This window comes from Ursus maritimus, unplaced genomic scaffold, assembly GCF_017311325.1.
Source record: "Ursus maritimus isolate PB19 unplaced genomic scaffold, ASM1731132v1 scaffold_31, whole genome shotgun sequence".
NCBI classification, from domain to species: domain Eukaryota; kingdom Metazoa; phylum Chordata; class Mammalia; order Carnivora; family Ursidae; genus Ursus; species Ursus maritimus.
In genome coordinates this window covers 19,681,270-19,695,086 of record NW_024425675.1, presented here as the reverse complement: position 1 = coordinate 19,695,086, position 13,817 = coordinate 19,681,270, and the positions used below count along the sequence as shown (strand labels likewise).

The 13,817-nt window shown below is 37.5% G+C and overlaps 1 protein-coding gene across 2 annotated transcripts in view; it reads left to right on the top strand.

Moving 5' to 3' along the window:
• LOC103664188 (heat shock 70 kDa protein 14) overlaps positions 1 to 6,377 on the top strand; it is a 38,718-nt gene extending 32,341 nt beyond the window's left edge. For both annotated transcript variants that reach the window (XM_040645384.1, XM_008692017.2), the window contains exons 11-14: positions 2,256 to 2,468; positions 2,884 to 3,057; positions 5,247 to 5,317; positions 6,168 to 6,377. In XM_040645384.1, the coding sequence (XP_040501318.1) occupies positions 2,256 to 2,468; positions 2,884 to 3,057; positions 5,247 to 5,317; positions 6,168 to 6,246 (537 nt within the window). In that variant the 3' untranslated portion in view covers positions 6,247 to 6,377. The remainder of the gene's footprint in view (positions 1 to 2,255; positions 2,469 to 2,883; positions 3,058 to 5,246; positions 5,318 to 6,167) is intronic.
• The last annotated feature ends 7,440 nt before the right edge of the window (positions 6,378 to 13,817 follow it).

Sequence of the window (13,817 nt, the reverse complement as noted above, 5' to 3'; positions counted from 1 at the left end):
CCGCTAGGAGCCTGCTTCTTCCTCTCTCACTCCCCCTGCTTGTGTTCCCTCTCTCGCTGGCTGTCTCTATCTCTGTCAAATAAATAAATAAAATCTTTAAAAAAAAAAAAAATATCTGCTTATCTTATGAGAGGGTCCCTTGTGTGTAACAAGTTGCTTTTCTCTTGCTGCCTTTAAGATTCTGTCTTTTAACTTTTGACATTGGGGGGGGGCAGGAGGGTGGGTAGAGGGAAAAGGAGAGAGAGAATCTTAAGTAGGCTCCATGCCCAGCTATGAGCCCGATGCAGGGCTCAATCTCATGACCCTGAGATCATGAACTGAGCTGAAATTGAGAGGGGCGCTTAACCAACTGAACCACCCATGTGCCCTATTGACACTTTAATTTCAGCGTGGGTCTCTTTATTCATCTTACTTGGTAATTTTTGGGCTTACTGGATCTGTATATCTGTTTCTTTCCCCAGGTTAAGTAAGTTTTCAGCCATTATGTCTTTTAATACACATTCTGCCCCTTTTTTTCTTTCTCTTCTCCTTCTTAGGACTTCTATAATATGTATATTAGTATACTTACTATATTTTTTTTAAGATTTTATTTATTTATTTGACAGAGAGAGACAGCCAGAGAGAGAGGGAACACAAGCAGGGGGAGTGGGAGAGGAAGAAGCAGGCTCCCAGCGGAAGAGCCTGACGTGGGGCTCGATCCCAGAACGCTGGGACCACGCCCTGAGCCGAAGGCAGACACTTAATGACTGCGCCACCCAGGCGCCCCTAGTATACTTACTATTGTCCCATAAGTCCCTTAAGCTGTCTTAATTCTTTCTCATTCTTTTTTCTTTTTGCTCCTCTGTTTAAGTGAATTCCTCTGTCCTGTCTCTGAGTTCACGAATCCTTTCTTTTGCTTCATCTGATGTGCTATTTAACCTCTCTACTGAATTTTTCATTTACTATATTCTTCAGTTCTGTGATTTCTGTTTGGTATTTTTTTATATTTTCTCTCTCTCTATTGACATTCTCACTTTATTCACGTTACTCTCCTGACTTAAGCAAGCAACTTTATTGTTATAAACTGTATTGGGAAAATCACTTATCTTTGTCTCATTAAGATTGGTTTTTGAGGATTAATTTTGTTAGGAATATATATATTGACTCTCCATGTTGATTTCTGTGCATTACATATAACTGCCACATCTTCCAGTCTTGACACACTGTTCTTACATAAGAAATTAACTTTGTCAATCACCCCAGCCCCAAACTCCTGGTCGCCTCTCAAACCTTTATGCCTAAGCTGCCATCTTTGTTCTTCGTGCCTCTCAGTAGTTGAGAGTATGCCAAGACCATCAGTGTCCCAAAGAGGAGGATTGCAGTCAGCACCTAGATACAAGCTGATTGCAAGCCAGACTCTTCAGGCAGCAGCTGGGAAAGTATGCAGTCAAACCTCTTCCAGGGATAAACTGGGAAACGGGCATTTTTTGCCTGGCTCCCTCTATGCTGAGCCCAGGTGTATAGCCACTGGGCAGGGGGTGCTCCTTAACCATTTAAAATGTGATAGTCTTTGCGATAGTCCTGTGGGACTCATGAATGCCAGTCCCTTTGACTGTCAGAACTAGGTGATTTGGAGCCCCGTTCCCTCAGGTGGAGGCCATAAAAGCTGGGGCACTTGTGTGGACAAGCTCATTAAGGAGCGGTTTTATATGAAATTCTTCAGAAACAACATATTTAATCAGATGGACCAAGAGCTTAAAATGTAGTTTTGTAAAACATCTTTTTCCTCAGAAAATTCAGTGTTCTTCCATGGTGAAGACAAAAATCTGTGTCGTGGTTTTCACATAGAGAGATTGCTTATATTTATTTTGTCACAAAAATGCTGTAAGGTTTATGTAAACAAATAGTATAAAGTATTAATATATTTCCTATTCAAATGCCTATTTATGGTTAAGCCTCATACCCCATATTAATCAAAACCCGCATTGTTGCTGTATTTTGCTGTGTTGTGAGGTCTCTTCATTTTAAATTTTGTTTTTATGAGTAAAGAATATGTTAAGTACTTAAAATGTGTTAAATATATATATATATATATATACACACACACACACACACACACACATATATATATGGTAAGTATGACATAAAATAATGTTAAAATAGGGCTTGTATTTTACCATTACATGTGGTAAAGATGGCTGACCTTATAACACTTAATTTTGAGAAACAGCCATTGTTCTAAAAGTAAAAAACTGAAAATTATTTTTATTTTCTAGGTTGTCCTTTGTGGAGGATCTTCCCGAATCCCAAGGCTACAGCAACTGATTAAAGATCTTTTCCCAACTGTTGAGCTTCTGAATTCTATCCCTCCTGATGAGGTCATCCCTATTGGTGCAGCTATAGAAGCAGGGATTCTTATTGGGAAAGAAAACCTTTTAGTGGAAGACTCCCTTAAGATAGAGTGTTCAGCCAAAGATATTTTAGTTAAGGTAGGTTTAGCTTTTCTTTACTTTTCCATAAAAGTAGCATTAACTTATTGCCATAAGTTTTTATACATACCATGGTTTTACAGTGAAACTTTGTATATTGGTAAAAATTTTCAATTTAGATTTATAATTTTATACTTAATGAGTTTCTCATTTTCTTTCAGTTAGTATTTATTTAGCATGTTAATTTCTTGTAATTTTAATCATAACCTTCAAATATAGATAGAGATATACATGTTTCAATTTATTTTTAAATGAAGTAGGTTAGGGTTAAGGAATACTTTTGTTTTCTTCTCTTTGCCTATCTGTAGTTTCTAGATTATCAACAAGGATTAAGTATTATATATATAATAGGAATGACTTTATAACTGTAATGATAAATATCAAAGGGTATGCATATTATTTTTCTGCTTATTAGGGAGTCGATGAATCAGGAGCCAACAGTTTCACAGTACTGTTCCCATCAGGGACTCCTTTGCCAGCTCGAAGACAACACACATTACAAGCCCCTGGAAGTATATCTTCAGTATGCCTTGAACTGTATGAGTCTGAGGGGAAAAACTCTACAAAAGAGGAAGACAAGTTCGCACAGGTGAATATATAAAGTTGGGCAATGAATTAGTCATGTGAAACTGTTTAGCTTTTCCTTCTTCATTTGATTCAGTTTAATATTAATATAAAATGTATATAAGACATCTATCTAACATTTTTATGAATTGATTATTTCTACTTTTAAAAGAGAGAAGAAATAAACAATTTTAATTTGAAAGAGTTACGGGAAAATAAAAACAAAGCACAATATGTATTTTTTCTGTTTGTGCTGTCGACCTTCCTTGGTAAAATGTAAATGGCAGGGGAAATGGCATTTTTTCGTTTGCTACATGCCAGGCACTATACCAGGCAACTTACAAATATCTCAAAATGCTATGAGATAGACATTATTACATTCATTGCATAGGTGATTGAGAAACAGGCTCATGGCACTAAATACCTTATTTTCCTTGTTGAGCTAAGATTTAGCCTCAGTTGGGTTTACTCCTGGGCCTTTGCTCTTGCCATTATACCATGCTGCCTCGTATACAGGATACCTTTGCTTTTTCAAAATACTACATTTCTATTTCATACTATAGAATCCTCTGCATCTTTTAAAAGGAATGAGGTGGAGCCACTTTATTTGCTTAGAACACGCCCAAGAAATATAATTACATTAAAACACATATACAGGGACTGCAGAGCTGTATTTATAGTATGATGTCATCTGTGTTTAAATAAAAAGTTGGAGAGCACGGGTGTGTGTGAGGGAGGTGGTGTTTGGGTAGGTGTGTGTATATAAATATCCATGCATGGATACAGAAAATATCTATAGGTATTAGAACTATATTTAGGAAACTTAACTGAGTAGATTTGAAGGTACCAAGAGGGTTTTGTTTTGTTTTGTTTTTTTACTTTTTAACACTTTGTACTGACTTTTTAACAAACAGCACAGGACATGAGCATGAAGTACTTTCACAGTGAAAATAAAACAAATGTAGGTAACCAAAGGGAATGCATAGTATCTTTAGCTTTATATCTGTTGGTTTTTTTTTTTAAGATTTTATTTATTTATTTGACAGAGACAGCCAGCAAGAGAGGGAACACAGGCAGGGGGAGTGGGAGAGGAAGAAGCAGGATCCCAGCAGAGCAGGGAGCCCGAGGTGGGGCTCGATCCCAGGACCCTGGGATCACGCCCTGAGCCGAAGGCAGACGCTTAACGACTGAGCCACCCAGGCACCCCTATATCTGTTTTCTCATTCAACAAAACAATAATGAAAACACACATACAAAACCTATCTGGGCTCCACCTCAAACCTCTTAGAATTTAGGGGACTAGGGCTCTTCAACTAGTAAAGTTTTCAAAAGGTCCTCCAGATGTTTCTGTTGTGGATTACTACATAAGCACTTTTCAGTGTACTGTATTTCTAAACTCACTTGGCTGCCTTAGTATTCCTTTAGCTTCTCTGTCTTGTACATTTATTACCTTTTCTCTTCATACGCTACTCCAAGACTCTGCTGCAGCTACTGTCGCCATATCCTAACTTACAGATGCCAGAAGAAGAGGTAGTCACCTAATACTGAATTTGAAGATAACTCTTTTAGAGATCTTATCTGTTCTAATCTCTGTGTTTTACAAATGAATAAACTAAGGTACTTAGTGCTTGCCTGAGGTCATAAGACTTGATACTGGCAAAATCTGAAAAGTCATTTCCAAACTTGGTTTATTGGTATACCTTTCTTTAGGAAACTAAAGAATTTTTTGGTAAATTCATTAGTATCTGCTATGTACAAATGTAATCTTAGTTGTACAAAAGAAATTGTCATGTGTTTCTTTAAATTGGTTTTCAAAAAAAAAAAAATTTTGATTTTCCAAGTGTATTTAAAATATTGGAATTTTTAAAAGTATATATAGAAGTATATACCAAAATATAATTTACATGTTACTGGTAATAGCTTATTTACCAAAAAGAGAAGCAGTCTTTGTTTTCCGAGACAAAGTATACTTCATAATCTAGGATATGTTGTTTAAGAGGAACAAATCTGTTAGTTATATGCTCTCTCTCTAGAGGAGACGTTTCCACTAAGAAAGCTTAATCCTATTCTCTGATTCTGGTAATTGAAAACTGCCCTATTTTAAAAGGTTTGTTTCAATAATAAGTAAGATTTGGTCCATTGGAATAACTGGTGCATCAGTTTATTAACATATCAAAGTACTGAATCGTCTTTATATTATTTTTGCATAAACAGGTTGTACTCCAGGATCTAGATAAAAAAGAAAACGGATTACGTGATATATTAGCTGTTCTTACTATGAAAAGGTACAAAATTAAACTACTTCTGATGTTCAGAAAATTCACTGTGAGGCTTGACCTTTTTTGTTAGTTTATTGATTTCTTCATGCATTGCCATTCTAAGAAAATCGTCTATTAAAGCTTGCAAAGACTTTATCAGTGAATTACATTTTTTGCCCTACAAAATTGCTATATTTTACAAAGAAAGTGTATCTCATCATTTGCATTCTGAATTTTTTATGAACTCTAATTATTTTGGTGTGGTCAGTGTAAAAAACTGGTCCATGAAGTTTGAGATATAATTTTTATCAATCTTAAATATAATCTTCTAAGGTTTTCATAATTGATATTATTTGTCCTATGAAAGGATAAGTTTATTTCAGTATTGCTGCAGAAAATCTCTAGGAAATAAATTACTAATTAAATCCAGCTATTACCACTCCACTAACAAACAGCCATCCATAAGCCTGTGTCTTGCAAGTAAATCATTTCCAAATTAACTTTAGGGACAATTCATTCCATAACCATACTTAGCAAGAATGTCAAATTCATTAGAGTAGGTTTGCCTTGGTCTAGGCTTAAAGACTGCGTGATGCATCTTCACTGTGTGTAAAGGCTTAAACTTGAGATCTTGATCATCATGGTTTTCAAGGAATACACCTTCTGTGTCAGTGGTCTAGGAAGAAATTTTTAGGAACAGCCACCTAATTATAGCATATGACACTAAGTTTAGACACTGAAATTGTGTTTCTTCTTTATCTTAATACTCTTTCAAAAATTAAAATTATCTCGTTTACTCAAAGTCCTGAAATAATTTCTTAAGAACTTTCTGTTCCTATGAAATGAGCTTATGAAATGTTATTTTTTGTTTGTTTAGGGATGGATCTTTACATGTGACATGCACAGATCAAGAGACTGGAAAATGTGAAGCAATCACCATTGAAGTGGCTTCTTAGTGTTCTAGAGAAACCAGGACTTTTTTAGAACTAGACTATCAATATTATTTGGTTTTGTTTACAAGTGATGTTTATATTAAAATACTTTTTGAATGAATTGTATATGTTTCTATTAAAATACAATATATTGGTAAGTGTTGCAACCTTTTTTTGTTTTCCATTTAAGATGGGAAATATAAGGTCCTTTATTAGTGGGAAATATAAGGAACTTTTTCTATCATGAAGCTATTTAGAATTAAATTGAGTGAATTGAAGGAAATTTTACTGGAAATTTAACAATGTTTTTAAAAAATTTTTGTTCTATAACTTCAAATTTGAAGAAGTCTTATTAATTCTTGTTAGATAATGAACTAGGAACAATTTACAAGTCTTTGATACTAAATGAAGAAAATTGGAGAGCCATGTGCAAAGTAAGATACCATTTTTGCTTAAAAGAAAAAATAGGGGTGCCTGGGTGGCTCAGTCGTTAAGTGTCTGCCTTCGGCCCAGAGCGTGATCCCAGGGTCCTGGGATTCAAGCCCCACATCAGGCTCCTCCGCTGGGAGCCTGCTTCTTCCTCTCCCACTCCCCCTGCTTGTGTTCCCTCTCTTGCTGGCTGTCTCTCTCTCTCTGTCAAATAAATAAATAAAATCTTAAAAAAGAAAAAAAAAGTAAATTCATAAACTCAACAATTGTGTATACATATGTGTGTGACAAGCACAGAAAACAAAAGTCTAGAGGGCTGCCCACCAAACTTGTAACAGTGGCCTTTTTGTGGACAGAAATATTATAGGGTGGCACTTTCACTTTTCCTTTTTACAATTTTGTTTAGTGTGATTTTTTTTCTCTAACAAACATTTTATCTTTTGAAATTAAAAGATCTTTTTATTTTGAAGAGAGGGCTAGCCACATTCTGTTCATCAGAGAACACTCACTAGGGCATTGAGATACTCACTGGATTACTAATGAAAAGCTTATTCACTAACTAAAACAAGACAACTAATCTGTGTATATTGAAAAGAGAACTGGAAGGTGAGAGTGCACATCGGAATCTATTATCAAGAGAGGATTTTCTGTTCATTTCTCTCCTTGGTTCCCAGAAGACTTGAAAAGAGGAAGTATCTTTACCCAGTGGTAAAATTAAAACTTGTGCTGTTTTTATCTTGTTCAGGCTTTGTGGATGTGCTTTATTCATTATAGCTTATTTTTATGGAGCTAGATGGCAGTAATCTATTTCTAAAGATACAGAAACCAAACTTAAGTTTTTTCATGATTATTCTGTGTCAGATTATTGACAGAATCAAAAAGAATTCAGATATGATTCTGAGTCCACAAAGAAGTAGACTCAAAGTTAACTCAAAGGCTTTGATTAAGGCTGAGTACTTAGTTAACCGTTTTTTAGGATCTTTTCCAGTTACTAAAAACTTTGAAATCAAATAAATATAAATTAAATGTTTTCAGAAAATAGGAAAGTAGCATCTGAACTAGCTGAACTGCTTTCAGTTATGCTTTGGAAAGTGCTTTAGGATTTTATTTTGTAGTTACTGTTAGCTCTTTAAACTAGATCAGGCACTGGCAAACTATAGCCAGTGTGTCAATTCTCTGCCATTCCTATTTTTGTAAATAAAATTTTTATTAGAATATAGCCAGGCTTACTGGGATCTGTACTGTTTGTGGCCGTCTTCACACTGTTATGGCAGTGAGTAGTTGCAACAGAGACTCTGTGGCCCATAAACTTTAAAATATTTACTGTCTTTACAGAAAATGTTTTGTCAACCCCTGAAGCAGATTAATGAAACCTGTAGAATAAAATATCATAAGGATTTATTCAAGAGTTTTCTTTTCTTCCATGTCTATGTAATAATTTACTTACTTGACTGCTTTCTCCACTACATTAGTAAGTATTGTGAGAGCAGAGACGCTCTTAGTCACCATTATGTCCCAGGCCCCAAAACATTACCTGAACATAGGTGTTCAGTCAATGTCTATCGAATAAGTGCATTACATGGAAGAAAAAGGTCGTCTTTGTATTCTACAGGACAATGGCCAGTAAGTACATCTTTTGCATATTTTATGATTTCTTTAGAAACACAATAAAGAAGGAAAGGAATACCACTGCTTTTCTGGCTTTATTAGTCAGCATTGCAATGATTTTTTTCCCCAAACATATCAAATTTGAAATTGTCACCAAAGGTGCTCTGTCGCCTAATGAAATGTACTCCAAATTGTCTGCATCCTCATGTAACAAGTTTTTTTTCTTCTGAATTTAGGGAAGGTTTGCCAATTAACTTTTCTTGTGTTTTACTTTTTTAAGGTAAAAATAGCTTCAACATTCTTCTAATTATAAAATTATACACATTCATTATAAAATTAAAATTGCAAAAGAAAGGGGTGCCTGGGTGGCTCAGTCAGTGAAGCATCCAACTCTTGATTTCAGCTCAGGTCATGATCTCAAGGGTCCTGAGATTGAGCCCCACATTAGGCTGCAAACTCGGTGTGGAGTTTGCTTGAGATTCTCTTTCTCCTTCTCCCTCTCCCCTTCCCCTGCTCAGCATGCACGTGCACCCTCTCCTTTCTCTCTCTCTCAAATCTTTTTAAAATTGCAAAAGAAGAAAATGTCAAACATCCTATAATCTACCACCTAAAGTAGATATTTTTGATGAACATCTTGATCTTTTCTTGCACTTAACCAATTATCTTTGCAGTGCCCAAATATTTAAAAACATGAGGGGCGCTTGGGTAGCTCAGTCGGTGAAGCGTCTTCCTTTGGCTCAGATCATGATCCCAGTTGTGATCCCAGGGCCCTGGGATCGAGCTCCACGGCAGGCTCTGCTCAGCAGGGAGCCTGCTTCTCCCTCTCCCACTGCCCCTCTCCCTACTTATGCTCTCTCTCTCTCTCTAATGAATTAAAAATCTTTTTTAAAAAAATTTTAAAACAAGCACTTTTATCAGTAAAGCAAGAGGTTATGTCAAACTATAATTTTACCTGTCTACATGTCTGATATTGTCTAAAGGACAGAGCCAAATACACAGAAATAAATTCCTATATATAATACTGTGAAAGTTTTGGGGGGGAAACAACATACTTGTCATCACAAACAAAGCTTTTATATGTGTAAGAGCTTTTAAAGATAACATGTATCAGCACAAAACAAATTCTGTGGGAAAATGTCAGGATTTCTAAAATAACTGAGTAACTATGTAACATTTATAACGATACCATTGTTTGCTTTAATTCTTTATTTCATTTTTAAATTGTAACCTCACCGTAACTCCCTGAGTAGTTGCAATATGCAGAGAATAATCAAGCCTCTATTATTTCTGTGTTCTATATGTAGAAATAGAAATAGATTCAGAGAAGTTAAATAATTTTTCCAAGAACTAACAGTAAGTGTGAATTTTGAACTAATACTCCTATTTTTTTGTAAACAATTTTTCTTGATTACTTACTATTCTAAGCACCTTATGTACATTACTTCATTTAAATTCACACTGTCCATTCTATTCCCTGCCTCTTGAAGAACATCCAAATGAAAGAGGAGATACTCCATGGATCTCTAGAAATCATGTTTGCAGGGGTCTTAATGGGGAAAAACCTGGGGGGGGTGGAGGCATAATTCTGTATGTTTCCGTTGAGGCCAATGATGTATACGTCTGGCTTTTGATTTCCTCTCCATTTATAGCCAGGATTTACCAAGATCCTCAAACTTTATAGTCTCAGGACTCTTTTACACTCTTAAAAATTATTGAGAAAGTAAAGAGTTTTTATTTATTTATTTGAGATAGAAACAGAGTGAGAGAAAGCATGAGTGGGGGTGGGGAGAGGCAGAGGGAGAGGGAGAAGCAGGCTCTCCACTGAGCAGGGAGTCCGATGCGGGGCTCAATTCCAGGACCCTGGGATCATGACCTGAGCCAAAGGCAAATGCTTAACTGACAGCCACCCAGGTGTCCCATATTGGTTTTGTATACATACATATATAGTTATAGTTATTTACTATATTTACAGAAGTTAAAAAAAAACGAGATTTTTTTTTTCCTGCCACAGACAATTTTTGGTTGGCTATACAAAGGTGCATATTGGGTATGGGGGGTGAATTTGGGTTCCCCACTGAAGCAGGGAGGCCTGGAGTCATACCTGTTGCAGTAAATATTTTGCCTCTGATTTCCCCATCACTCCTGCACCTCCTCGTCTGTTCAACCAGCCTCCTTCCTTTTGTAACTTGTAGTCTATTTGACTCATATTTTCCTTTCCTTCCTATGTGAAATTTTGCTATCAGTCTGAGCTTTTGTTGCTTGGCATGTTGGGGAGATCCAAGGGTAACTTTTGGGACCAAGGGCCTGGCATGGCTCTGGTTTTTCAGGAAAGATCAGAACCAACCTCAGAAACCAGGCCATGGGGGAGATGAGAGGGAACTTTCCAGAACAAATCTCCCTGAGTTACAGGTGAGGATTACAGTAGTATGTTTCCCCATTGTCTTCTGAATGTTATGAAAAATGTTACCCTCCCATGGGTTAGTCCTAAAACCAAGAGATTTTTTTATTTGTTTTTTAAATAAAAAAAAAAATACATGTTAGGGGCGCCTGGGTGGCTCAGTCGTTAAGTGTCTGCCTTTGGCTCAGGGCGTGATCCCAGAGTCCTGGAATCGAGCCCCACATCAGGCTCATCCGCTGGGAGCCTGCTTCTTCCTCTCCCACTCCCTCTGCTTGTGTTCCCTCTTTCACTGGCTATCTCTCTCTCTGTCAAATAAATAAAATCTTTAAAAAACAAACAAAAAACTACATGTTAAGTAACATTTTTATGAAAGATAACTTTTCAAAAACAAAAAGATTTAGTGGTAAGTGTGGTATTGTTTCACGTTTTTTCAAATCTCTTTAATGTCTGTCTTGAGAAGATAGCTCTGTTCTGTTTCTTCATTCAATCTGTTACAATATCCAAGTTGTATATCCTCTGAAAAACTTCACTCTATACTTGTGAGAGGAAAGAAGTCAGAAAACATCTTGGTATTATTATGAAAAGTTTTGAACTTATGGGCCTCCTGAAGGGTCTCAGGGTTCCTGTCATACTTTGAGACTTGCTGCTTTAGATAGTAGACACAGTGGTACCTGTTGAAGAGACAAGGTCTAATCTGTCCCCTGGAATTAGTGGGGTTGAAGACAAAAGACAAAACGGTTGATGTACAAAAGAGTCTAATTCATCCCTTAAATGTTTACTGAACTGATCAAGACCCAAAAAACAGACAAGATAACTACAAATACTGGGAAGTGCATTTAGTGCCAAGGAGAGAGAATGGAAGACAGGAGGTACCTACTTTAGATAGGGTGACCAGGAGAGGCCTCTGAGGAAGTGGAAGAAGTGGAGACCCAAGCAATAAGAAGGTAGCCATGTGAAGAGAGAGCAGCTTCTCTAGCAAGTAATTACAGTTGTCTTAAGATATTTACTTGTTTATTATCTGCTTCTCCCACTAGGATATAAGCTCCATGCGGATGGGATCTTTTTCTTTCCTGTCCACTTTTAGCACTTAATACATTGCCTGGCACATAGGAAATACACCATAAAAGATTTCTGAATGGATGGAAAAGATCCTAGAGAACAGTGAGTAAAGAGGAGAGTGGCACAAAGTAAGGTCAGGGTGGAAGGGTTCCAATCACTTAAGGCCTAGCAAGCTATCAGAAGGTTTGTGTTTTATTCTAGGTACTCCAGGAAGTATTTAAAGGAGGAGAAGAATATGTGTCCACTTTATGTGTTAAGGTCACTCTTTCAGCTGTATGGAAAATAGATTGGAGGGGAAGCAATAGTGGAAGTGAAACCAGGTAGGCTTTCATAGGACTGCAGGTGAGAAATGGCAGCCTCTACTAAGGGCATATTAGCAACAATGGAGAAAAGAGGCAGAATCAAGGTATATTTTGGACATAGCACTGACACAACTTGCCAATGAAATTACAGAATGAGGAGAGGGTAAATCAAGATGACACCTAGATTTCCTTCTTGGTCCCTTGAGTAGATGGTGGTGCCAATGTATTGAGATGAGAAAGTTTGGGGACGCCTGCAGTGGAGAGGACCATGTCTTCAGGCAAAAATCAAGGGCACTCCTATGAGTGTGTTCAATTTGAGATATTTGTGCAACACCTAAGAGGATATGTCCGCTAGGCACTGTGGATATTCAAATCTGGAATTCAGGGAAAAGGTCAAGGCTGGAGACAAAAAGTTGGGAACCTTAAGCATAAAGATATAAATCCACGGGAACTGAGGTAGTCAATCAGGGAGACAGCCTAAGAGAGATGTCTTGGGGCCAAGCCCTGAGGAACCCCAGCATTTAGGCTAGATAAAGGGAGCCAAAAAGGGGAGAGAAGAGAGGTCAGCGAGGTAGAGGTCAATGAGGTAGAAGAAAAACCAAGAAAGAAGCTAAGGATGGGTGCTCCTGGGTGGTTCTAAGAACATACAGGACTGGCAGTGAATACACTTGGGGAGGGGAGGAAGGCAGAGAAGCTGCATCTAAGTCTTAAAGGGTCTCTAGGAGTAATCCTGGCAAAGATGGGGGAAAGTAGGCATTTTCTAGCAGCAAGAGCAGAATTGAAGAACTCCTGGGGACAGGGAGCAGGGAATATTTGAGGAAGTCACAAATTAAGAGGGAATGATGAGCAGTGAGGCTTGAGAAGTGGGCAGGAACCACCGTGTCACAAAGGGGCTTCCATGTGATAGGGTTGGATAGGACCTTTTATTCCTTATTACCAAGGTAATAAGATGCTCATTATAGAAAATGGTTAAATATGTAAAAAGGAGAAATCAAAAAGGAAATCACTCCCCAGGGATTTTACATTTATCTTCCTATACATTTTTATGTAGTCGAAACTTTTATAGGGTCTTGCTGCTTTTTTGCTTAACATATTAAACACTTCCCCGTGATACTGAAGGCTTCATAAACATCTTTTTAAGTGACTAGATCGTATTTCACAATGGAATCAAACTAATTTTGTGTTTAAATTTTGTGTTTAAACACAATAATGTTCTGTGTTTACGGTATTCCAAATTTATACAGGATGCTTTGAAAGACTTTTGTAATTTTTGACATAAATTTCTTTTAAAACTCCTTGGTCGATGTCAAACGGCTTTCTACCCAGGTTTTCCCAGTTGACTCTTTAAGATTTCTGCGTTGACTGCTTAGAACAATCACCATGGAAGCTGTGTGAAGAACGGATGGGGGCGGGGCGGTGGGGGTGGGGAGACCCGTTAAGAGTTGCTACAGCTATTTCGCAGAGAAGACCGGGCGTCCCGCAGCCTTGTTAGCTAACTATGCACACCCTTCCCCTCGACCCCCGCCCCAGCCGAACCATCAGGCGAAGAGTTCGTTAGAAACGTCAGAACCTCAGGTCCCAGCCCAGACCTACCTAATTTGAATCCGCATTTTAACAAGATCCCCAGAAGGTTCCTATGGCCATTCAAGTGTGAGAAGCACAGATGGAGACTGGTGGTTTCAAACTGCTGCACACTACAATCACCTGGGGAGCTCTAGCCAAAGCTGAGGTCATACCCATACCAATTAAATCAATCTCAGCGAGCGGGACCAAAAAAACAAAACCTTTCCAAGTGATCC